We start from the raw sequence: 25275 nt of genomic DNA, 5'->3' as shown, positions 1-25275 counted from the left end.
CTCCAATTTCAACGTCGAGTAGTCGCGTAGGTCCTCTCCTGCTGAAAGTGGCCAAATTGCCAACGAAATATCGAGCTTGGTTGCTAATGCCCACTTGAATTTTGCCATCATGTCTACATTTTTCCAAATCAATCAATTGCCCATTTTGGACTCAATTGCAAATCAAAATTTAATTTGGAGGAATTGGCAGATTATAAACAAGAATAAAATAAAATAGAAAGAGATAGAGGAGATTTTGATAATTGCAAGAGAGAGAAGAGTTAAAAATGGAGGTCAAAAGTAGGATCTGTAATTGAGAGCCATGAGTTAATAATTCTCCCAAAAAGAGATGGCTAAAGGAAGAAAGATATGAGAAAAGGAAAGTAAAGAAGGAATCACCACTATCTTATCTTAGTAATTAAAATATTTGAACAAGAAAAAAGAGAAAATTCCTATGCCATGAAATGTCAACATAATAGACATCGAAAAATTGGCCATCCAATTTATGTAAGGCCAGATACTGTCTGTGTGCATTGTCCAAGAATCAAGACTTCATTTTTATTTTTTCTTTTGAAAAAAGGAAATAAATATATATATATATATTCATTTATATAGTGCCCAAAGTGATAGAAATGATGTCAAAACATCTTTTTCTGTTGCATGGTTTAACTCATTTTATATGCATCTATCAAGAAATTCTGAGGTTGGTGGGTCCCAAAAATCAAAGTTCAACACCCAACCCCTTGTTTATCGGGGTGGCCAAAGTGGAGATATTTCAGTTTAAGTTTGTGTTTTATAAAAACTTAAATAGTTTTTAGTGTTTTAATTATAATATTTAAAAAGTTATTTAGTAACATAATGTTTAAATTAACTTATAGTATTGTGGTAAAAATTTAACTTTTAACATGTCGTGAAAGTTACTAAAATAGTTAATAAATAAATGCTACTAAAACAGCTAATAGCTATCAAAATAGCAGGATTTAGCCATACAAAATAAGTTTGGTTCAGCCTTACGTTTAGCCATTAAATGTTATTTTCAAAGATGTTGGGATACCACTTGCCAATCTAATGATCATATATAATTCTAGAAAATACATAAAACAAGTGTATTTCGACCCCTCCATTTGTTTATTTGGAAGAAAGGTTCAAAACATTGATTTGAGATGTAGGATAGATAGTATTGATTTGAGATGTAGGGTAGATAATGTTTTTTGGTCATTTCATAAGTTTATTCATAAATGATTATAATATTTTTAACAACTAAAATTATAAATTCTACAATAATTACTAGCTAGGTAAAATGATTTATATGTTTTTAATGTATAATTAATTAATTAACTCACAAGAAAAGGAATTTCCCAAATTAAATACATATGATGTGTTGTTTTATAATAGAATATTCTAGTGATATTTGGACAAGGGAAGTTACCATATTTTTATATTCCAAGGTGAAATTTTACTTTGGGTGGAGCCAACTATTTGTCTCTCGTATAATAGGATAAGACACTTGATTTTCATAATAAATTAAAAAGATAATGCGAATTAAAAGGCGTTGATTGTTAACATCGATTACAAAAAACAGGCGAATTAGCAGCCGCCAAATCAGTCACTAATTTACATATAAGCGGCCATTGATTCATTTTTATTACCGTTTTGATCGTTAATCATTTATCAATTATGAGATTTACTTCATCATCGTTTAATTATAATTTTTTTTTTGGATATTATAGTGATGCTCATGAGCTAACTATGCATTTACTTGTTTGTTCTTACAAGTAATCATCCAAACTATATAGAGTAGTGTGAAACCATAAATTGAAAGAATCAATAATGTGAAAACATTAGGAAAAAGAATCTTATTATATTATTATCATTGTCAACTTCACTTATTCATCAAGATTTGTTTTGTTGTATTTTTCATTTTAATATATTTTATTTTAAAAGTGTTATTTTTCTTTCAAAAGAGGAATAAGGTAATCCTAAAAGCCCATTCTTGTATTTTAATTTTTCTATTGTTTTTTTTTTTTCTAACTTTTATGATCGAAATAATATAATAAATTATACAGCAAAAAAAAAAAAAGTGTAATTCAAACTTGAAATTTTTATAATTCTCATAACTTTAATTTTAACTATTAAACTAAGATATCATTCTCTTTTTATGATTTACATTATAAATAAATATGGGTTGGAATTCTTAATTCTTACCTTTAAAAATGTATAAATACAATAGTAATCATTTTAGCATATTGAGACAACTTTTTGTCTAATCAAAATTATCAAACTAATATTAAAGATTATGCATATATTAATAAATTAATTGATGAATTAGTGAAGTTACTGTTTTAATCTACCATATAAACATCAAAAGTTCTAAAAAGATAAAAAAAACAGAGAAGAAAAGATATGATCATTTTTTCTTACTTAGAGCCCGCAATTAAGTACTCCCTGAATATTTTTTGTTCACTCTAAAAAAATACGGAAGCTGATCCGTGGAGATTTTGCATTAAAAGAGATTTGAACTCACAAATTCATAGATTCCTTAACTCTTTTAAGTGCTTTTTATCTCTGAACTACGTGATACGTTTTCAGAGTGATAAGGATTTTAATGCGTTAATTAGACATATATTTGAATTTGAACACATTTGTAAGTAATTGTGATGTGAAACATAAATGCATGCCTCGGCATTGGAACCACAGGGTTTGATCACATCTCCCAAGAAAAACAATCTTCCACTTTTACCGTGGTCCAATGAAAACCCTACCTTCTACTTCACTCTGCTCAGATTATCTCCCTACGCAACAAATACAAGCCACTGCTACTAAATGTATATTAGGCAAAAATCTTAATTACAATTCAAACAGCAGGTTCTAAATTTGAATGTAATTCTATTACTTACTAATAGAAATTGCTGAAGAAATCCTTCAGGAAAATTGTTTATTTTAGTTAGAAGGTTTTAAATTTAAATTCTAACTAGCGATCAACTAAAATTAAAAAAAATTATAAAGTCAGAAAAATTATAAGTGTCTAATCGTATCTTTATTAATTAAAAATAATTTATTTTATTTTGCTATCGTGCAGGGATTAATAATTAAGGCCAATTCTAGTGTTAGAATGGGTCCCACAAGTGCCCATAAATAATGACCTCATTGGAGGACTCCTCCCTATCTAGTTCTCAAGCAAGAAGATAACCTAATTCTTTCTTTTGTTTTGAAAGGTTCTTTCCATTCTATAAGAGCAGTCTTAAAAAAGAAAAGGAAAAAGACACAAACCCCTCATAGTGTCGACATGGGTTGCCAAGAAGAGGTGTTGATAGAGAAAGTCTGCAATTTGTATTATGAAATCTCAAGCCTTGAGAGCCTGAAACCTTCCAAAAATGTCGACATGCTGTTCACACAGCTTGTTCTCACGTGCATACCACCAATCTCTATTGACGTTACAAAACTTCCTAACAAAATCCAAGAAATAAGGTCTAAACTCATTAGACTCTGTGGCCAAGCTGAAGGTTTTTTGGAAAATCATTTCTCAGCTATCTTAGCTTCTTATGAAAACCCACTTGACCATCTCAATATGTTCCCTTACTATTCAAACTACCTTAAACTTAGTAACCTTGAATTCACCATCCTTAACCAACATTACTCTACTGTCCCTAGCCAAATAGCTTTTGTGGGTTCTGGTCCTCTCCCTTTAACTTCAATAGTTTTAGCCTCCAATCACTTTCCTAATACCTCCTTCCATAACTATGATATTGACCCATCAGCCAATTCCAAAGCTGTTCAATTGGTCTCATCTCATCCTGACTTGTCTAAGAGAATGTTTTTTCACACAACTGATATAATGGATGTTTCTACTGAAGAACTCAAATCTTTCGATGTCGTTTTCTTGGCTGCTTTAGTTGGTATGGACAAAGAAGAGAAAGTTAGAGTTCTTGATCATTTGGCCAAAAATATGGCTCGTGGTGCTATGTTACTGCTAAGGAGCGCTAATGGAGCTAGGGCTTTTCTTTATCCTGTTGTTGATCCTTGTGATCTTCAAGGTTTCGAGGTTCTTTCTGTGTTTCATCCAACTGATGAAGTTATAAATTCTGTTATTATCGCTCGTAAACTTGATTATGGCTATAATGACCACCAAATAAAGCCTCTCCATGATCTTCAACAACAAGGTCTTGTTTCCAATTTAATATTGCCTACGAAATGCTCTGAGATCGAAGCTTTTAATCCACTTAACCATGGAAATATGGTTGAAGAATTGACTATTGAGGAGAAACTCTCTTAAAAAAAAGAAATTCTTACATCTTTCTCTATCTATCTTTCTTGATTAATATTTGTTATCTATTGTATTAGCTCTGTATTATCTATTGTAATCTCCTCTTCTATCTGTTTGTGTCGTTTTAGTGCTCCATATTGAAGTTTTGATGAATAAAGATTCCTATTTCATCTTGTGTGCTTCGAAACCACACATTTCTTTACTTTTGCCATTTTGATTACTTAGAAAAATAATCTCCATTTCTACAATTTTTGTTTTCAAAAATTTATAATATTACTGTATGATTATGATTTCAATTAATAATAACATTTCAATTCTTCGTGTCCAGTCTTTATAAAACTCATCATCATAAATTATATTTTTGTGCATAGAAATTATACTTTTATGTCATTGATTATAATATATATATACGTTCTGACCTAAAATAATCTGATTAAATTAATTATGACGTGTTCTATTTGATATATGCGACAAATATAATCAATATCACTAAAATATTTAACTTTTGTGTATAGAATTTATTTGATATATGCGACAAATACAATCAATATCACTAAAATATTTTAACTTTTGTGTATAGAATTTATGCTTCTATATTATTATTATAATGGATATATTTACCTTATGATCTAAATAATCTGATTAAATTAATTACAGCGTATTCTATTTGATATGTGCGACAAATATAATCATTTAATAACTAAAAATTTATTAGTATATTGATGGAGGAGGTCAATAACAATGTGCCACGTGGATGCCAATAGAGTGTTGGATTGGATATGAAATGTAAGAGTAGCATGAGCCAGCCTTCCACATTAGCTTGCGTATGCTTAACAAGAAACAATATATAGTATACCTTGCACGGGTATTCTATTGACTTCTATATAACTTCATTTCGTTAACAAAAAAACAATCAAAATTCTGATTTATGATGACATATATATGCATGGGTATATTATTATTATTATTTTCTATATTTTGATTATGTCACTTAATTAGGTTTTTTTTTTTTTTTTTTTTTTTAAATTTAAAAGTTTGATTGATGTTTCCTTTCTAAATAAATGAAAGAAAACCATAAATTTTATTTGTATTATTATTACCTAAAATATTTTAATACGTGAAAATGTAACTCTTAATATTTCAATTTGTATTATATAATAAAAAAATTGAATATTGATTGAAAAAAAATATATAATACTTTCTCTGTTTGAGATTTAACAAAGCCTAACATTATGTGAACATTTTAAAAATAAACATTATTTAATAATTAGACTTAAAAAAATAATGTTATTTTTTTTACAAGAAAAATAATTTTATAGTATATTTTTGAGTATATTACTATGATCATATAATAATAAAAGTAAGTTATTTTAAGAAACATAATTGTTTTGTAGTATCATAATATTATTTTATGTTCATAGTAAAATCACTTAGAAATTTATCAAAAAAAATATTTGTATTTGTATTTTTATTATTATTTTATAAGGTGATAATCATGAATAATTTTGTGTTTTCAGAAAAAAAAAATTATGAATACTTTCAGATAAAAGAATAAAGCTATCAATATCATATCGTATAATTAAAAAAAGAATACTTTTCTCTCGTCATGACTTTTTGATATTCTCTCCATTGAGGAAATTCATCGAACAGGTTCTGATCGTTGCGGGGATGAAAACGGGATAGGTCCCGCGCCCCTTGCGGCGTCTTTGTTTTTTGCTTAGAAACGGCTTGCGAGACGCGAGTCGCTAGATGGTAGAGAGTTCGCTTCTGTCGGATCCCTAGAGAGCCGAGAGATTTCGTGATAATCTTCTCACGCTCATAGGAGTATTAGCTTATAGCTATAATTACAGATTAATTTATTATTATAATAATTAATCTACAAATTAACAGGAAGATTTTGGAGCCATAAAAGACATTTGATCGGATATAAATGCTCCTCTTCTATTTTTCCTTTTCTGTAGTTCATTCACGATAGAAATGTTTCCGTTTGACAGGGAAACGTTTCCCTTGTTGGATAATAATAATAAAAAAAATTTCCCGTTTGAAACAAGTCTTCGTTGAATAAATTTTTATGATCATTATTTATATATTAATATACATTATAATTTTTAGTATTGTAACTTTATACGATATATATGTCTTGTATTCATTATTTATTAAAAAATAAATATTTAAAATGAATAATTTTCTTCAATTCTCACAAATAAAACAATGATTCGTTAAGAGTACTTTATTCCATGATAAATTGATCGAAGCAGTAGACTAAAAATCAACTATATATATATTATATATATATTCTTTTTTTATTAAATTGATCATTGTTAATTTTGTAAATCAATTTCTAAATCTTCAAATTGAACAAGTGAAATTATGCAAACACACTCTTAGTTCTAGAACATGCATGATTATATATCAAATGATTATATATAATTAACTTGAAATGTTCAACTTTACATGTATGTAAGTTCATAATCAGCTCAAAAAAAAAAAAAAAAAAAAAAAAAAAGTAACTATGCTTTAATAAATGTGAGTAGTAGAAATTAAAAGATGGTTTAGAGCAAAAGCTTCTGACAAATCAAATAGTCAGTCACCACTAACTCTACCCCCAGTATCAAAGTAGGAAGGACCTCCAATCATGCTGCTGCTAACACTAACACCTTCCATGAGAGCAAATCTCATATCTTCAGATGGTTTCCAATGCCTCTTCCGCTGGTTGATGAACCAGTTGTTGATTTGCTTTTGATCTAGTCCTGTTATCTCTGATAACTTCACCTTCTCATCTTCCTGCAACATGAACAAGTTTGTTTTTTTAATGTTTAGACATCAAAATGTCTCAATCCAACATGACCTAGGAATTAAGATCATTTTACTGATATTAGAAGTACTGATAAAACTCATGTTCCAATCCAAATTGGAAAGAACAAACTGATTCTTTTAGCAAGCTAGTTCTCGCAATTCGGACTTAATGGTAATGAAGTCTTCAAGCAAAATAATGTACTTCAATATCTTCATTTTCGGTTAATTACTAATTAACAGTTCTGGTTCAGTAGTTATGCACTTGTTCGAACAAGTAGCATCAACCCTATCTCAGTTCATCAACCTTGCTCATGGATATAGTCCTAATATAGGCGATCCATCAATCATGAAAGAACACAAATGGACTAATAAAAAATTGAATATAAAAATGGCAATAAGTGGAAGTGCATTGTAATTAGTAATCACCGTAGGATATGGCCACCGATAATGATTATTCCACCAATCCAAAAGAATCGTCCTAGCATCCTTAGGTAGTTTGCCTTTCTTTCTTTTCTTTAGAAACTCCTTTCTCAAATTGCTTAGGTAACCACTGTACTTGCGCATGAGCATTCCTTTAACATCCTGATCATTAGGACGGCCACCAGAAGATTCCTGACTTTCTGATGCTTCAATCTCACCACAGCTTAACTCCTCCTCAGAAGTTCCAGCTGCTTCATCTGCAAGAAAACGTTTAAGAGAAAAAAAAGTAAAAAATGAATTATGAGGCAGCACATAGATACTTCCACAAAGAAAATTGAATTCTTGACCTGTAAACAGATTGATATTTTCCATTTCCTGTTGAATCTGTTGAATTGAAGGAAATGAACTAACTAGGAAATAACCATTTATAACAGAACATTACAAGCATCATTCCAATGTTTGCCAACCATTCATATACCCGACTCCAACTAGTTTAGGATTAAGGCTAAGTTGTTGTTTCAAGGGATATACATTAGTGACTTTTTAAAAAGATTCAGGTTTCTCAATATTGTCAGGTCATCCTTTTATATTTTGTTTGTAAATGCACAAAATTCAGTATCAAACAGCTTGAAGAAGAATGCTTGCTATAACTTGCCAATGTGGTTCAGAATATCCAGCGCATTAATATATGATAATTACATAACCCAATTAATGGCCAAGCACAAAATGAAAAATACCTATGATTTTTAATTGTATACGACAAAACATGCATTCTATTTTCTAAAGTTCCTGCAATATAGGATCATCTTCTCCTTAGTTTAACTAGAGATTCTGAAATTAGCCAACTTCTACTCATCCTCGTCTCAAAAGGAAAAATTTTCACCAGAACATATATATATATGTGTGTGTGTGTGTGTGTGTGTGTGTGTGTGAGATCCTGTAATCTGAGTTTTAAGATCTTAACAAGTTCTTTCTTAAACTTGATCGTTAACTCCAAGCTTAGTACATAGGTAAAATTTAAGTTGAGAACAAGCGGAGGCATGAAAGCTGATAATTTTCAGATACCAAGAAGTCAAGTTAACTTGAAGAATTCAATATTATTGGAGAAATTTTAACCTTCCATTCTCAAAAAAAATGCAATATCCTTCTTCCATTGATAAGGTTCTGATTTGGTAAAGCTTCTTATGAGAACACTAATGCTGAAACTAAAAATATTTTCCAGGGCAACTAAAGTTTTTTCAAAACGTTGTTTTGCAATCTGTAATAAAACTACACTGGCGAAACTTTATATTATTAATCCAGTGTAGCATAAATTTAACCAAGTACAGCCCCTGCAAATATTTAGTACTTCCACACCAAAACTAGCTAAAACAAATACTTGGTAGTTCTGCCGTTAAAAATATTTCCCTTCTCATTTATTACTTGTACCTTTTCTGTAACGTACACTAAACATTTCTTTTTCACTTCCACATCATTCGCCTTCATCTACTAGCATGAGTGAAAAAAAGTTACAAATTGAATGCTAATACCGCCCTAACCATACTAGTGTTTTCAGCCAGAAGAATTGCAAGGAGTTATAAAGTAGTTAGGAACTTGATTAAAAGCAAAGGGGCAAATATAATATCCAAATCTAATGGTCAAATATTATTTTCAATTAACTACTCTTGACATGAATCTTCACTGATATTATCATTTCAAATCTAGTAAGAAGCAACTAAAATGCATATTGAAAGTGATATGACATGTGGAGTTATAAGGATTACTGCCTTTAAACTATATCCTAAATGCGTCAATTATTAAACAAAGAATCAAGCGGGAGTCGAAGTCTCGGAGATTTATTGCAATATATCTAATGATTCTAACACAATGCATTCCATGGCCATATACCGTTTGATGTAAATACTAATTACTTTTTAAATTCTAAGTATGATATATGATATTATTCAGAAGTAATATTTATGTGGAAGTAATTACATAGAGTTTACTAAGTTAACCTCAAAAATGCCCAAATAAGTTTTGAGTTCAACCAACGTTGAGAAAATGGAAATTTTATTTGAAATCAGTTGAAAGTTAATTACACGCTTATTCTAAAAGGAAAAACACTCCTATAGAGCTATCTAATTAGACTTTCAAATAACACCACATAAATTCCCGAAGCATATATAAGAGACTCTCCATGAACCAGAAGGTATCATATATACATTCGTCAACATTTATAAAATAAATTTGGGTTTGCATAATATTTTTGAATCAATTTGAACATGTCAACATTGGTAGAGCAATGTATAGTGACTAACAATAATGTAGAAGTTTGAAAATTATGAAAGGCAATGGTAATTGGATAAGTACAAGATATGGCGTTTAATGATTATTCAAGAGAATTCCAAATTTTCAACTCAAACATTAGAAATACTGTTCTTTTAACATGCACAGTGGCAGGAGATAATTGAGCCCCTTTACTCTCCATCAATCAAGCTGTTTCAATGCGTATAGAATATAATAATATGATCTTATTCAAAAAGTGCTACTACAGGTGCAAGTTAAACATGGAAATCAATTAGAAAATGCACAGTGCAATAACTTTACCAGAGCCATAATCAAAGGGTTTTGTCAGCGTTCCTTTACAAAGATTACTCAGTTGTGATTCTATGCTGCTCAAGAATGTAGTCGCCTCATTGAACGGCTTGGACAGCTCCTCTTTGTATCTATGGAGTATCTCACAGTATGATTCCTTCAAAAACAACAATCACATATAGTTTTCTTTAACCCATCACTGTTCCAAGAATATTACTATATATAGCTTAGACCTATTAGAACATATATATATATATATATATATATATATATATATATATATATATATATATATATATATATATATAAGCAAATTCCAGAATCTTGAAATGTAGATGAGAATGAAATGTCGATGAGAATAAGGGTTGCAAGATTCAAAGTAGATTGGTCATTTTCTCTTGCACATGTAATAATTTTCCCGAGAACCAAATGGAAAGCGAAAATTAAAAACTCGAAAAAAAAAAAAAAACTTTAGGTTTCAAAAAACACACGCACCATGAACTCATCAAGTTCTGGATCAGCTCCCATTTCACTGCTGCAATTCTTGATTGAATAACTGTCCCTGCCTATTTCTTCAAGAAGAGACGCCATTTCTGGTGGTGCACCAACCTTTCATGCCAAGCCACACAAAAACCCAAAAAATAAAATAAAAAATAAAAAAACTCAGATTTAAAACACTGTATTACTCCTGTAGGTTATTTTTTTCCTTTTTTCTTCTTTTGATAATATTTTGCATTATTTTTCAGTACCCTTCAATAGAAAAAGCAGTTCAAAAATGCTATATATGTATACATATATAAGCAGAAAGAAAGAAAGAAAGAAAGAAAGAGCGAGAACCTTTTGGCATTCTATGAAAGCAGAAACTAGGTAAGGATAACGAGGGTGATTGGCGATCTGATTCTTAATTAGATCAATCATATCTGATTCAAAAACTTGTCTATGGCCATGATTATCACCACCTTCTCCAATTAGAAGTAAATTACCCACCGAGCTATGGAATTGATGATTAGTGCTATTACTAGTAGTAGAAGCAGTGAAATTTGCAGTATAGTTTTCAACTGTAACAATATTATCTGAACAAGAGATTGTAGGATCAAGCCTATAAAAATCCTCCATGGATTTCGGCACATGCACAGATGTCTATATTTAAATTGAAATAAAAATATTAATTAGGGAAACTTATCTTCTTCTTCTAATAAGACAAGAAATATAATATATTTAATAGATAGAACTAGAAGGAAGAGAAGCACAATCAATATAGCTTGTAAACAGTAAAAAGGAAGAATAAAACGCCATTAGAGAATAGTGGAAGCCGAAGAGGAAAGAAGATGCAGAATAAAACCCGTGTGAAAGAACGAACCCATTACACGAATTCCAAGTTGAAGAATCCTAGTTACAGATAAACAACAAGAAACAGAGAGAGAGAGAGAGAGACAGAGAGAGAGAGTTGTATATGTAAAGGCGTAGTCTTTGTTTGAAGTAAACCCCCTGAACTTGAGCTAGGAAAAAGACCAGACTTTACTTTCTTTTCCAAGAAGAGATCAGATAAAGTGGGTACAGAGAAAGAGAGACTGTGAACTGAAGAGGTAACAGAAAAAACAAAATGACTGATCAAAATGAAAAAAGTTTACAACTTTACAGAGGGAGAGAGAGAGAGAGAGAGAAACAATTGCACGTTCTTACACGGTGGGTAACAGTACAATCACATAATGGCCATGGCTAGCCCCCGTATTTATAGACTACGTGTCTCTCTTTATGGTCGTCGTTTTAACTGTGACTTGACACTCTGCCACGTTTCGGTTTCTCATTGGTTATCATATTCAGAATTGTCCCTGCTTTCAGATTAACCAAACCAAATTCTTTAAAATGTAATCAAATCAAATGTAGTTTGAAGCCAAAGTCCGAAAAAACAAAATTAATTTTTAATTTCATTCTTTAAGCATATTTGACTTTATTTATTTATCGATTTTTTATTTAAAAATATATTAGTATTTGATTTTTAAGATTTATTTTATCATACTTCATAGAAATTAAAATAAATTAAATTAAATTAAGTAAAAAAAACATGAAAATTATTACATTTACCATTATTTTACCTTTATATATCTAAATATAACGTGTTTTTAATTTACTGAACTAAATCTAATTTTAAGCGCTGCAAGAAAGCAATTCTGAAGAGATTTTCTTCGTTTACTGGATCGAATATTTAATTTCTCATTTAAGAGATTTCAGTCTTTTTTTATTGAGATAAATTGATTAATATATTTACGTATCCATAAATAATTTTGCAACAGTGCAAAGCCCAGGTGAATAGTTCGCTATTGGTGTTCGAACAGTGAATGTCAGTGTCACCATCTACCATGAAATGAAAGTTTCTTTCTTTCTTTTTTTTTTTTTTCTGGTGTAAGAAATGAAAGTATATTAATGGAGATTATAATTATAATTATTAAAATTAAAATGGCAACTATTTTAGATAATAAATTGAATTGAATTGAATTAGAGCTCTTATTTTTCTGCACAGCTCCGGTGTTCCTCTCGGCTATACTTAGAGATGGCCATATTACGGTTCCGGAAATCGGAACCGTCGGTTCCAACCGGTCCAGAACCGTAATTGGAACCGATGAGAACTGGAACCGAACTGAACCGGAACCGGAATCAGAGAATTCCAGTTCGGTTCTGGTTTCAAGTTTTCTGGAACTAGAACCGGCGGTTCCAGAGAACCGGTCGGAACCGGACTGGAACCGCCGGTTCTAGCCAAACTGTCAGGTTTTTTTTTTTTTTTTAATTTTGTTGTGAAATCTCTTAATTATGTTCAAGTCTTTAAAAAAATAAATTTAATTGAAGTATTTTTTAATTTTTTAGATGTATCTTTTAATTTTTTATGTTCAAATATTTTTTTTTTAAACCGGTCTTCAAAATTTAAAATTATGTTCAAACAAAAAATAAATTCAGTTGAAAATTTTTTTAAAAAAAAATAATTATGTTCAAGTCTTTAAAAAAAATAAATTTAATTGAATTATTTTTTAATTTTTTAGGTGTATCTTTTAATTTTTTATGTTCAAATATATATATTTTTTAAAGCCGGTCTTCAGAATTTAAAATTTAAAATTATGCGATTCGCCGAAAAATCAATCGGAACCGTCGGTTTGGTCACCGTACCAGAACCGGAACTGGAACCGTTCGGTTCCAAACCGAAATCGAAACCGAAACTTTTCAGTTCGGTTCCGGTTCCAGTTTTTTTGGAACCGGAACCGTGGCCACCCCTAGCTATACTAATTGATTAATATATTCATTCTATTTATAAACAGTTCGAACTTTATGCAGTAAATTCGAATCAGATTGAATGAATTATATTGCAAATTTTACTTATTCCCGATGGTAAGAATCAATATTATAAATTTAAAGATTTTATTTTTAATATATTAAATATGGGATATTGTTCGTAAATTTTTATATATAATTCTAAAATATTATAATAAATTTGAGTGTATATTTCTATTTTTCTAAATCTAAATTTTGGGTATATTGCTAGTTAGTATCTTACATTTACTAAAATGTCCCTGACACTTCAAATGGTTTGGTCGGTCGCAGACCTTTTTTTTTTTTTTTGCGCCTTTTCTTAATTCTTAGCTACTTTCCATTATTAGTTTTCTTTTTCCAGTTGGTGTTTTGTTAGTTTTCTGTTTGCAGACAATTGAGGCTCTTTACTCTTTCTCCAATTCTGGTTTTGTCAGTTCTATTTAAGATAAGAAATGATGGGTCTTTTTCATGCTAGCTTTAACTAATATTTTCAAAATCAGACCGGAAACCTAATCAATTTATCATCAATCACTTGATAAAAGATTAATCAAAATCTTACAAATTCATTTATTATATTAAAATTTTATGAAAATTGAAGTTTTAAGGTAATAGTTGCGAAAGAAATATAATTAATTTAAACTATAGCACATGGTGCAGCCGGGAAGCCACGTTGATTTATTGGAGACCTAATGGACGGAAAGAACATCGTAGATTATATTATAAGGGTCATCTTTTTATTTTTACTCACCAAATTGGTGAGAATTCTAAGATCGAGAAGTTCATATAAGTCAAAAGATCAACCAAACCATATATGAATGACCTTTAAAATCGAAAGATTTCGAAACTAAAGTTTCTCACTTCCACATAAGTGAAAAGACTAGTTAAACAATATTCAAACGGCCTTAAAATCGAAAGATCTCGAAATTAAGACTTCTCACTTTTAAATAAATAAAAAGACCGATCAAATTACATCCGGACTTCTTATTGATACATTATTTGGTGGAAAACTCCATGTTTGTGAAATTATTTACAACTTTTTATTGTCTATTTGAAAAGTTAGGATCTAATTAAGCTGGGCAGTTATTAGTTGATAAAAGAATAAATGTAGTAATTTTAAGTTCCACGTGGCAGTAGCAATAGATTGCTGAGAAGACCTAATTTAAGCCAACACACAATTATAATTATTGCAATCTGTAAAGTAGGAAAGATTGTGAAGTAAAAATCTCTGACTCCATCGAAGTGGCTTTCTTTTTCATTGACTAGTTGCAAAGGCTTTTGATTTACATTTGAATGCTTGATTAAGCTTTTGTTTCAATTATTGTTATTAATCTTTTAAATTAATCAACTCTAATTAATTCATAGGTTAAAACCTAAATGTATTCTCAAAATCAAAGATTCCAGGCAGCTCTTATTTTAAAAAAAAATAAAAATAAAAAGATTCTGACCTGAGTGGTGGTTAAAGCACTAGCAGTTTGTTCAAAAAAGGAATTATAGTTCCCCATTTTTTTTTTGGATCTGAATTATTTGTCTTAGAGAATCTTATTCATAGGATCAAACAAAATTGGTTTAATCCAATGGAGTCAAGACACCTTAGTGTAAATAAGGAAAAGGGTTAATGAACCTGAATTATAAAATTGGGAGTCACAATTTCTATTTTTCAATGGAAAAACTAAATTAAATTATGTGTGGGTTTAAATTAAAATTACCTCACTATCGTACTTAAAACAATCTTGTAATAGTACAACCTCAATTAATCAAGAAGTCTCAAATCAAACTAAAACAGCTGATAAAAGTGTAATTTAATTGAGTGAGAGTTCTCGAATTTTAATTATTTCTACCATAAAGTTACCACCAAAAGAGATATCGAATTTAAATTCTCTCTATCATAAAATTATAATCAATTTAATAAATATTATTTAAAAGAGAAAATTATTTATACTGTATAACTCATAATATTATTATGATCGGTTCTGCTGCGACCTAAAAAAAAGGCAAACTAAAAGGGGAAAAGGCAACTAAGCAAACTCACTACAAATAAGATTCTCAAAAGGCAGCTTTTTATCAGAAGTGAAAACTACTTGTCAACTTCCAAAACACACTTGAGAAGCTGTCTGTATGAAATGTGTGTATGCCCTTTAACTTCAACCGTTCAATTATCTCATGTCTTTAAATCCAAGACCAATAAAAGTATATATTTAAATTTATTATGTAATATTATGAAAGGATCAAAATAAAGAGTCTAATAATGAATAATAAAAAAAAAAATATTTAGTACGTAATTTTCAGTTGATATATTGGTTTTTGTTGGCGCCGTCGTACTCGTTAATTATATGGACTCCCACGTAATAATCATAAATGAGTCTCTTTTGTTCATAAGTTACTTGCAGATGTTAGATTAGAAATGAGAATCTTTACGACAAGCAGATATGTTTTGATTAGTCTTCTAATAATTTCAGAGCTTGAGTGATTTTTTTTGAGAGTTTTTACCAAAAATTTAAGACATGGAATCATATAAAGCAGGGAATGAACAGAAGAAAGGAACATGGAAGAAGGAAGGGATAGGGGTGTGCCCCACCACACGTTGAAAGAGGTAGAAAGGAAAAGCAGTGGTTGGGCATGTGAATGATAAGGTACACTTTGAAGTTTGATCCAAAATACTAAAAACCAATGGAGACACGAAGAGGAAGAAGAAGAAGAAGAAAATAGTATTAGTATAGCAAGTAACTGAGACAATTCGTCAATAACCCCAAATACCAAACGTTGACCGTCTTTATGTTGTATGGGTCCCTCAAAAAATTAATTTTTTTTAAAATTAAAAAAAAAAAGGAAGAAAGAGAGAGAGAGAGAGAAGAACCCTAAACTATACTATTTTGATTTGACTATACTCTGCCTTGTGGGGTTTGCCTTTGCCTTTTTCTTTTGCACCACGACCCATGACTAAGCCATAAGTTTGATGAAGATCAAGCTACTCATACTTAATAAGCAAAAACACCAGAATTTTTTTCATATTATTTAAAAAAAAAAAAAAAAAAAAAAAGTAATGTTGTCTGAAAACAAGTGCAAGTTCAAAGGATTATTTCCACTTATTTTTCTTAAAAAAATACCCCCATTTTTTTCCATTTGGCAATACAATTTACACGTTCAATAATCAAAACACGTAAGTTCACTTGAACCCTTCTAGAAAGATCTGGAGTTATCTACATTGAAAATGGTATTTTAACTTAATTAGCTGAATTTTTTTGACAACGTAAAAGAAATGGAATTTGCAAGTTGCCAGTGGGCAAGTACCTAACCTGGAGGTTCTCAACTTAACTATGACTAAACATTAGAACCCAAAAAATTAGCATAATCTACTTAAAACATCAAGAAAAGACTGACAGATATCAGAATAATTTCATCCTATTCTGCATCAATTACAATCCAGAGTAAAAAGAGAGCATGTTAGATACAATAAATCAGTTAACTGGGCATGGAAGCCCTCAAATCATCGGAAGAGTGCCCTACAAATTCTACTTGCTACCTAAACTCTTTACAATATTGATAACTGAGCTTGCATGTTGCTCTTCTTCTTTTAACATCCAGCTGCTTTAAGAAAGTTATCAAAGGGACTAGCAGGTGGCAGCCTCATAGCCAAGGATGGGTCTATTGGCTTCAAAGCTCCTTCCATGGCACCACCATCGTGCGATACCTAAAAGATTATACAAAAAAACAGGCGTAAAACTTCTGAAATATTGTCCGCTTGATCAATTTTTACCATCCAATGAAATCAGAATTTGCATTTCTATAAGATATAATAGGGATGCCTGTGTAACTACAGCCATTTTGCTTGTTATGTAACGTCCCAGTACTTTCACAACAAGTTTACTGGAAGTAGAATAAACGAGTAACATTTTGGCATAATGGCTCTCCATGAATTGAGCTACATGTATAAGGTGATTGGTAAATTGAAAATACTAACCTTCTCTAGCGCAGGGCAGCCATGAGCAGGAAATGCTGGTAAAAATTTGCTAGCTCCTGTGCTGTAATGATTTTCTTGGACCAACCAATTGGAAAGCTTTTTCCTTGTGCCTTTTCCAAGATCTTCACACTGTTTTGCCATGGTGTCATATGGTAGAGGCGATGTAGAGACAGCTGTTCCAGCCACTTGGCCAGCTACCTCAAGGGCCTGAAAACAAGAGAAGTGTGTTATATACTTGTCAAACATGCATGGACAGATGCCACTCCACAAGTGAGCAAGGGAGATAAGGTGCTGCTAAGGATGAGATTACTGATTCCAAAAGCTGCCCGATGCTAATAATATGAGAAACAGAAGGTGATGAAGGTATTTTGGGAATGAAGCGGGACATGTCCGCTACAGATGTTTCACTTGTTGCATCATCCTCGATCAATGATGCTGCAGGAATATCCTGTAAAAGAATATGGCAAAATTCTAATGTCATCAGTATTTTGTTACCCAAACATGTGCATGAAGCTGTATTTTTGTTCTATTCTCATTTCTCACGGTATTGAAAACCCAGAAATAAGCAAACATCCTTTCTAAACCCAAAATAATGCAGGGCCATGATTATTGATAAGACCATACCTCATCAAAGGAAAGTGACTCCTTAGAATGGGAAACCATCTGGTTATGGCCCAGATCAAGTAGCATGTGTGGACCAAAGACAAATGCATCATCAGGTGTGAATGGTTCCGACAATTGTTGCACCAAGTCATCCACCTCCACCTAAGAAGCACAAGCAGACGTGAGAGAGAGAGAGAGAGAGAGAGAGAGAGAGGAAAAGAAAGGGAGTAGGAGAATAATATTAATAAATTTTTGTACCTCGGTAGCCGTAGATAGGCTCTGAATTAATATGTCCATTATGACCTTGTCACATTCATATGCTTTGTTGCGCAACTCAAGGAGCAATGATGCGGCTAGTTGATTATCAACAGCAGATCCATATTCTCTCACATCTGCCTGAGGTTTTGAATGTACTTGAAGGTCATCACTAATGCAAAGATAAGGATCAACCTGAATTGGAAGAAGATATGCTAATAACTAAATTGAACTGCTTTTACAAAAGTTAGTGCTCATCAATGAAATTAAACTGCTTTCTGGTACCTGCTGTTTTATTCATTGTCTAATAGGCCATAGATTTGCCCATAGGTAATGACTAAATACATTTTTACAAATAAAGAAAGCTTTATATTATCAAAGGTAGCAACCTTATCCTATCGTCATTTAAGAAGCCTTGCAATAGGCAAGAAAAGGAAATGCATACTCACATCATATGGAACTAACGACTTGAGTAAATCATTCAACTCAGGAATTTGATATATTTTAGCAGCAAACATCAACATGCCTGTTGATAATATAAAAATTGATCTCTGGCATGCTGGAGGTAACATCCCTGACAATACATGATAAATAAGTCAGTTTTGTATTTTCTTCTCTTGAAAAAGAAAAAAAAAAAGCTGTTTCATTAAATTACCCATACCGTTGTTAGGGTCCAAGGATAAACTTCTAAGAGAGAGGGAAAGCTGAAAGAAGCGGACCGCAAGGCTGTCACTTGGGTTCTGCAACATTACAAGTTTGATGGATGGTGATTAGCATCAATAATAAACAAGGCCACACAAGCAAGCATATGAGAATTTGAAGCATAATCAGGCACCACATGAGCATCAAACATTTCTCATGTGTTCCTACAGGTTTGGAGATATGTTTCCAAAGAGACCATTTGAAAAGTGAAGGGTACTTAGAACCAACTACCCTGAATATAAGAGAAGAAAAAGAGGAAGTTGTGCCACCTTATTTACTACTACACATCATGGATTCACCAAGCAAAGTGGATAATACCAGTAAACAAGGGGTCACAGAAGGGAAAAAAAAAGGAGACCAACCCTATCATGGAACATCCAAGGATGTTTTTATTCAATGAAAATATAACAATCTTCACTTTGAGGCCACAATGTGAAAATAAAGTACAATAGAAAAGCAATGAGGAAAAAAAACCGCAAAAAAGAACAATATATATATATTTGAAAATCCCACCTTCAATCGTGAAGCAACAAGTGTCAGCATGAAAGAATGAGCTATAGCTTCAATATTAGAGGGCAAGTTATCTGGAAGATTAGCTTGTAGCCAGAAAGCAGACAGCAATTGAGCTATTTGATCCTCACTTAATTTCATAACATAAGGCTCCTGTATGAATCATTAACCAGATCTATGGTTAGCAACTTGCTAAACTAGACTACGAGTAAACAGCCTCAAATAAATTTCCTTACTGCATCTGCCAAGTTTGTTGTCCCAGAGGTCCGGTCAATAATAGAACTTATTTTGTAAAAATTAGGAGAATTCTTTCTAGGACGGCCCTGTTTCCAGTCTTCTTCTACAAAGTCTCTTTCCTTGAAATCATCGAGAACATTATTTTTATTCTTTTCTCTGGCACCATCCTTCTCTTTCCGAAGCTTTTCAAGTAATGCTGCAATAGATGAAAATGCAGATGCAGTATTGGAATGCCATCTTCTTGGTTCACAAATATAACCAGATTGCAAAGACACGACTCCATGGCAGGGATTGTTAGAGCTCGGTATGAGAAGCACTGAAAATATCTGGTGGGCTCCAACTCGCACCTCAACATCAGGATGCAGCATTGCCTTCAAAACTTGGACGAGAAGAGCTTCTGGAAAACCCTAAATTGAAATACTTCGCAAGTTTAGTAAGGTGTATCCAAAACAAAACTTTTGGATAGCATTCCAGGTTTAATTGTCAAGAAATTATAATGTGCTCAGAGTTTACAATTAACACAAGACACAATTTTCAAGGATGTCAGACCATAGAAGGAAAACTAGCATGAGGCATTAGTTGCTAAAGATAAATATGCATAGAGATCAAAGGTACATCAAACTCCACATACCTGCTGTGAATGAGAAGTGACTGATGTTAATGAGATCATATGAGCAAGAATAATCAATGATCTGATGGTTGCCCGAGCCACGACTCCAGAATATGGAAGATTCTCCAATGTTATGGCCATCATGTCAAACAGTGGCCGAGCATCCATAATCTGATAAAACCAGTGCAAATTCAGGTAAACTAAATGCAGGTATGGTAGAAAGATACAGTTGCTTTTCATTTACAATGATCACTTCCAACTTACCCCTTTAGCAATTTCAAATAAGCAATCTTCAATGGAATTTTGGAGCAAGACATTCATATTTGACTCTTGTTGTCCCTCAGATTCAACTGTGGCCTGAAGACTTTTCCTCAAATGTCTGCATAAGTCACTGACAAATCCAATTTCGGTCAGCACGGCTTCTGATCTAATTTGCGTAGCTAATGCTGCAGCAACTTGTACGACATAAGATTTGAGTCGTGGATCATGCATAACATTTTTGTGGTCTAAATGGCGTATAACAGCAGCTAAAACCAACTGCTGATGGCCTGAAAATGAATCGAACATCAGCAAATGCACCATTGAGAAATATTTTCATACTAAGCACAAAGGCAAATGATGCACATGAGCAAGGGAAGGTGAACAGACCAAAGAAAACAACAATCAGAATACCTGAACTCTCCAGTAAGTAGCACATATCAGACAAAACTGCCATGGACAATCCTTGCCGAGGAACCCAGTGCCGTCCAGAATCAAAGTATACAAACATTGGATCCAGTACTTGGCGCATTGTTGTGCTCTCTTTTGCCAGTTCAACCATTCTTTGAATGCAAATCCGAGCCCATACATTAGGCATGTCAATCTCTTCCCTATAACAAAAAAATAAAATAAAGTAAAATAAAAGGCATGTGGAAAATGTCAAAAGAATGAAAGAAAATCTTTCATTATTTTCCACATGCAAGTTACAATCTAGCATATAGTGCAAGAAGTTCTAGCAGTACCTAGTCAAAAGAGAAGGATCTTTCTTTTCTGGGCGTGGTCTGATGCTTGTGCAGCTTGAGATAGGATCACAACTCACAAGTGCACCTCTGCCTTCAGATCTAACTACTTCATCCACCCAATTATGATGTGGTTCACCCCTTTCATCATTATGCACATCTGGCTCATAGTTATCTAAGGTGACTTGCATAATCTGCAGTTTGGATAGATTTACAACTCAATGGGCGGAAAAAAACAATATATAAATGAGAAAAAGGGCAGTGCTCCGGTTCTACCTTGATAAAGTGGTTAACTTATGAGCAGCTCAAATCAGTCAATAACCGCAACATGTTTCTTATAATTTATATGTTAATTAGAAGTCTTCATGTTGTAATGCAATGCCTAATGGAGAGCAATGCAGCACTACATTTCTTTCTATTTGCATTAGTCCAGGATTACTTTTTCTTGGTCTCAAACTCTCAATAGGCTGTATGAAAGCACTACTGACTTGCTATATAGCTACAATTCACATTAATGACTGCAACCATTAATCAACATCAGAGTTGAGCATTAGCAGCACAACCCAATGGAGAAATGATAAGATAATTTACTTCTACTTTCACATACTCAAGGGCTTAATATAATATTGCATGTTCACCTGACTGCACCTTTAAATATGATATATTTTGCACCAAAATGGATGTATAACAAGTGGAAAACATTTTAGATTTCTGTTAATTAAAAGGGATGTAGAAGGCCATCGGTGAGTGCCAATCATGCTAAAGCTAGGCTCAGTTGGGGGGAATCTCAATATTATCTTATTCTTAAACACCTTAACATGTACTGATGACTTTCAACTAATAAACTGAGCTGTAGTGCTCAGAGATTGAGAAATTTTTATTACATAGAAACTGTTGCAAAGGACATCCAACAAGATGGATCTTATTTCCAGTAAATTTTTGGGAATAGTTTCTTGCGTCCATAACAGTGTCTTTCAGTTCAGAAGAGTAGTTAATATTAAACTTTACACAAAAATATGACTTACTATTTATATTTTCACCTGTTCTATCACCCCAACTGAATAGAATGTAAAGAAAGAAGGAAATGGATCAGTTCTAACTAACAAGACATATAATTCCCCCCCAACAAGTTATGGAAACTAATAAGATGCGCATTTAAATATAAAGTAATATCAAGGAAATTTACTCAAAGGTGCTAACCTCGTCGAAAGCAGCAAAAATGTATGAGAACTGTGCCATAAACCACACCTAGGAAACAATCATAAAGCACATAGTGAAAAATGATTATCAGAAAAAAAGAAGTCAAAATATTTGATTAAATTGTGTTTCTTCCACACATTCAAAAAACAAATGAATTACCATTGCTGAAAGGCACTGCAGGCTAGACGCTCTCAACCGATTCTTTTGATGTTCATCCCCATGCTCACGTGCCAGCTTACATACTTTGTGAACAAATTTTTCAATGTTGTGTGTGTAAGTTCCATCTGTCTGTTATGGAAATATAATACTATCAAATTATAGTTTGGAACTTTCTAGAACCTGTATTGCCAATTTATCCACTAGTAAAAGGAAGAAACAAACACCCCAACCAGCCGCAATCAGTAATTCCCAAATATACAAAGGACTGCAAATGCCCATACTATACGAATTTCACAGTGCACATCACTATAACAATCTGTAATGTTTGACCATGGCATGAGAACTCAGGTCAGGACTCTGAAAATCATATGCCTGATCCATACACTCAACCATTTTTATATCTTAGTTTTACACAGTGCCAAGAAAAAATAGAAAATGATGGATAAGCATATGCAAAAATTCCTTTGCAAAGAATGAAACCACATAAAGTGTTTCAGGTATCAAAGGCAGGAAGTCTACATGTTTTCTATGTGACATCTGAATTATATAAGTTTTGGTTTTTCTCTACAGTTTTCTTGTACTTTCCTTTCCATTATTTCTGAATGCATAGAATATCGGGCCCATCATATTTAACTCATGGTTCATCAGTTTTTGTTTCCACTCTTTCAGAATAACCAGAAAGATAAGTCACAACTTACCTGACTAAAGATGAACCTCGTTAAGGTTTGGCATCCAAGAATCAGCAAAGCGTCTTGCCTAGGTTTGTCCAACAGTTCACTAACCACATTCAACAAACTAATAGCAAAGTATACCCTGCAAAATAGGATAGAATAGTCAAAATTACCAAAAATCTTGGAAAAGTGAATGTCTGAAATAAGCTATAGCATTAAGGAAAACAATATGCAAGAGAACCAGTTAGCAGAACTCCATATGCCATGCAAAAATAAAACAATTTTTGAAATAAAAAAGAAGAGAAGAAACTTCCGCTTACATCTGCTCCTTACACATGCAGAGCAACTTATCATAAGTCTCTGTGACAATATTAATGAACTTGATGTGCTCACTTCGAAGTTCCTTGTAGCACCTTTCTTCAAGATATTTTGCAATCTATTAAAAACAAACATTTCGGATGAGACCCCAACAGAGGACATGTGATTTTCAAGTAAGTAGAGTCACTACCTTTGGGATTCGAAAAGGGTTTTTTGCAGCATATTCACATAGCTTAACAATTTTTCTTTCATTTGGCGGTCCATCCTGCGTAAATTATGAAACATTGAGCTCACACCGGTCACTGACAAAAGCAGTGGAGGAGGGAAAGAAAAAGCTCATTCTAGGTACAAAAAGAATGACCGACCATCACATATTCAAATATGAACACTAAACATTTAGATAAACCCAGGCAGAGCATAAGTTGTAATATTAAAAAGATAAATATATAAAGGAATTTCACAGTCCAATTGTAAACCCCAAAGACTATTTACCAGCATCTAAAAACCAAAGAGAGGAAAAGAAGAAGAAAATTTCCAGATGGTCCAATACTCACAGACTTGGGGAAAATCTCGGCCAGCAGTTTTTTATATCGCTTGACTGGTTGTCGAGATCTGGATCTCAATGCAGGGCAGCACACACACATGCTTTCGCAAGCAGGAAATATCTTCCTGGAAATGAGACCCATTCTCGCACACTGTCATGAACAAAGAAGACGAGCGTAAATTCAGCTTGATTTTGAACTTAAATCTCAAATCAAGAAGCTGTAAGCCTAAAACAAGGAAACTAAATATCTTGAAAGAAAATGTTAAAAATGCAACACGAAGTGCTATGAAAATAGTTTTGCGTCAGGAGAAAGAGAGAAAAATTAACTCAGAAGGGAAATACAATTAAGAAAAACAAGTAGTAGGAATTTAGAATACCCAGAAACCAAAACGGTAATTTTTCTAGAAGTAAAAGGAAGCGCATGCACAGTTTTTTCTTTTGGAAGGCCAAAGAAAAGCAAACAACTCATATTCCAGTGTAGACTTCCAGAAAATTTGCATTAAAAACACTATCAAAAACAGAAACCCAAAAGTTCGCTACAGGAAGACAGAAAAGAAAGAGCCATCTAGAAAAAACAGAAATGGACACTATGACTAACTGTAGTAAGTAACAAGAATGTTCTTGTAGGCAAAAACACAAACACCCAAAGCTCTCAAAACTCCATTATTCTAACAAAAAATACCAACCCATAAAATAAAAGACTAAAACAAACCCATAAGAGATATGAGAATGAAGAATATACAGTGAAGCTGGGAATAGCACATACCTTAAGCCACAGTTGCTACAGTGCGGAGACAGATCTAGGGAGCAAAGAATCAATACTGAAAGTGAAAGAAAACAAATGCAAGAAACCAGAAGTGATCAAGAGAGAGAAAGAAAGGCGCGTGGACTTAAAGAAATTAAAGCGACCATTTTAGAGAAATAGAGAGAGAGAGACATCACGTGATGTGTGTCAGTTCTTTTACCATAACCATTAACCCATTACAGCATTACTAAATAGAGAGGGAGATGAGAGAGAGAGAGAGAGAGAGAGAGCGAGAGACGAGAGGTTTGGGTATTGGCGTCAGTACTCAGTACTCAGCAGCGAGAAAGCTTTTTTGTTCTTGTTTGAAAAGAAGGTAACAGACTAACAGGTTATCCAGGCATGGAAGGCATTTGAACTTTCAAGGCTCATACA

The 25275-nt window shown here is 32.4% G+C and overlaps 3 protein-coding genes across 7 annotated transcripts; 1 reads left to right on the top strand and 2 right to left on the bottom strand.

Annotated features, from left to right (window-relative positions):
* The first annotated feature begins 3131 nt into the window (after window positions 1-3131).
* On the top strand, window positions 3132-4430 carry NAS4 (nicotianamine synthase 4). Its single transcript, XM_012233492.4, has one exon. It carries the CDS (start codon window positions 3266-3268, stop codon window positions 4250-4252), a length of 987 nt encoding a protein of 328 aa, XP_012088882.1. The 5' UTR covers window positions 3132-3265; the 3' UTR covers window positions 4253-4430.
* Window positions 4431-6648: 2218 nt separating this feature from the next.
* Window positions 6649-11735, bottom strand: LOC105647812 (homeobox protein knotted-1-like 1). Its single transcript, XM_012234039.4, has 5 exons — window positions 10871-11735; window positions 10529-10642; window positions 10046-10190; window positions 7466-7716; window positions 6649-7027 (listed from the first exon to the last, which is right to left on the bottom strand). The coding sequence occupies exons 1-5, from the start codon at window positions 11147-11149 to the stop codon at window positions 6827-6829; spliced, it is 990 nt and encodes a 329-aa protein (XP_012089429.1). The 5' UTR covers window positions 11150-11735; the 3' UTR covers window positions 6649-6826.
* Window positions 11736-16714: 4979 nt separating this feature from the next.
* LOC149498668 (protein SEMI-ROLLED LEAF 2) lies at window positions 16715-25246 on the bottom strand. Of its 5 annotated transcripts, XM_089717853.1 has the most exons (21): window positions 25064-25245; window positions 24865-24919; window positions 24109-24249; window positions 23745-23819; window positions 23557-23672; window positions 23264-23378; window positions 22566-22694; window positions 22407-22454; window positions 21210-21400; window positions 20881-21077; window positions 20473-20756; window positions 20230-20379; window positions 19598-20005; window positions 19365-19514; window positions 18811-18889; window positions 18599-18723; window positions 18153-18344; window positions 17916-18056; window positions 17602-17739; window positions 17292-17498; window positions 16715-17021 (listed from the first exon to the last, which is right to left on the bottom strand). In XM_089717853.1, exons 3-21 carry the CDS (start codon window positions 24238-24240, stop codon window positions 16905-16907), a joined length of 2994 nt encoding a protein of 997 aa, XP_089573979.1. In that variant the 5' UTR covers window positions 24241-24249; window positions 24865-24919; window positions 25064-25245; the 3' UTR covers window positions 16715-16904. The 5 variants fall into 5 exon arrangements, with proteins under 5 accessions (XP_089573979.1, XP_089573982.1, XP_089573978.1 ...); XM_089717856.1 differs by having other exon boundaries at window positions 18153-18290; window positions 24865-25246; XM_089717852.1 differs by having other exon boundaries at window positions 24865-25245.
* Between the last annotated feature and the right edge of the window lie 29 nt (window positions 25247-25275).

The sequence above is a fragment of the Jatropha curcas genome, chromosome 2 (assembly GCF_041381405.1).
Source record: "Jatropha curcas cultivar XTBG-Jc1 chromosome 2, XTBG_Jcur_1.0, whole genome shotgun sequence".
NCBI lineage: Eukaryota > Viridiplantae > Streptophyta > Magnoliopsida > Malpighiales > Euphorbiaceae > Jatropha > Jatropha curcas.
This window is presented reverse-complemented; position numbering and strand designations above follow the sequence as displayed.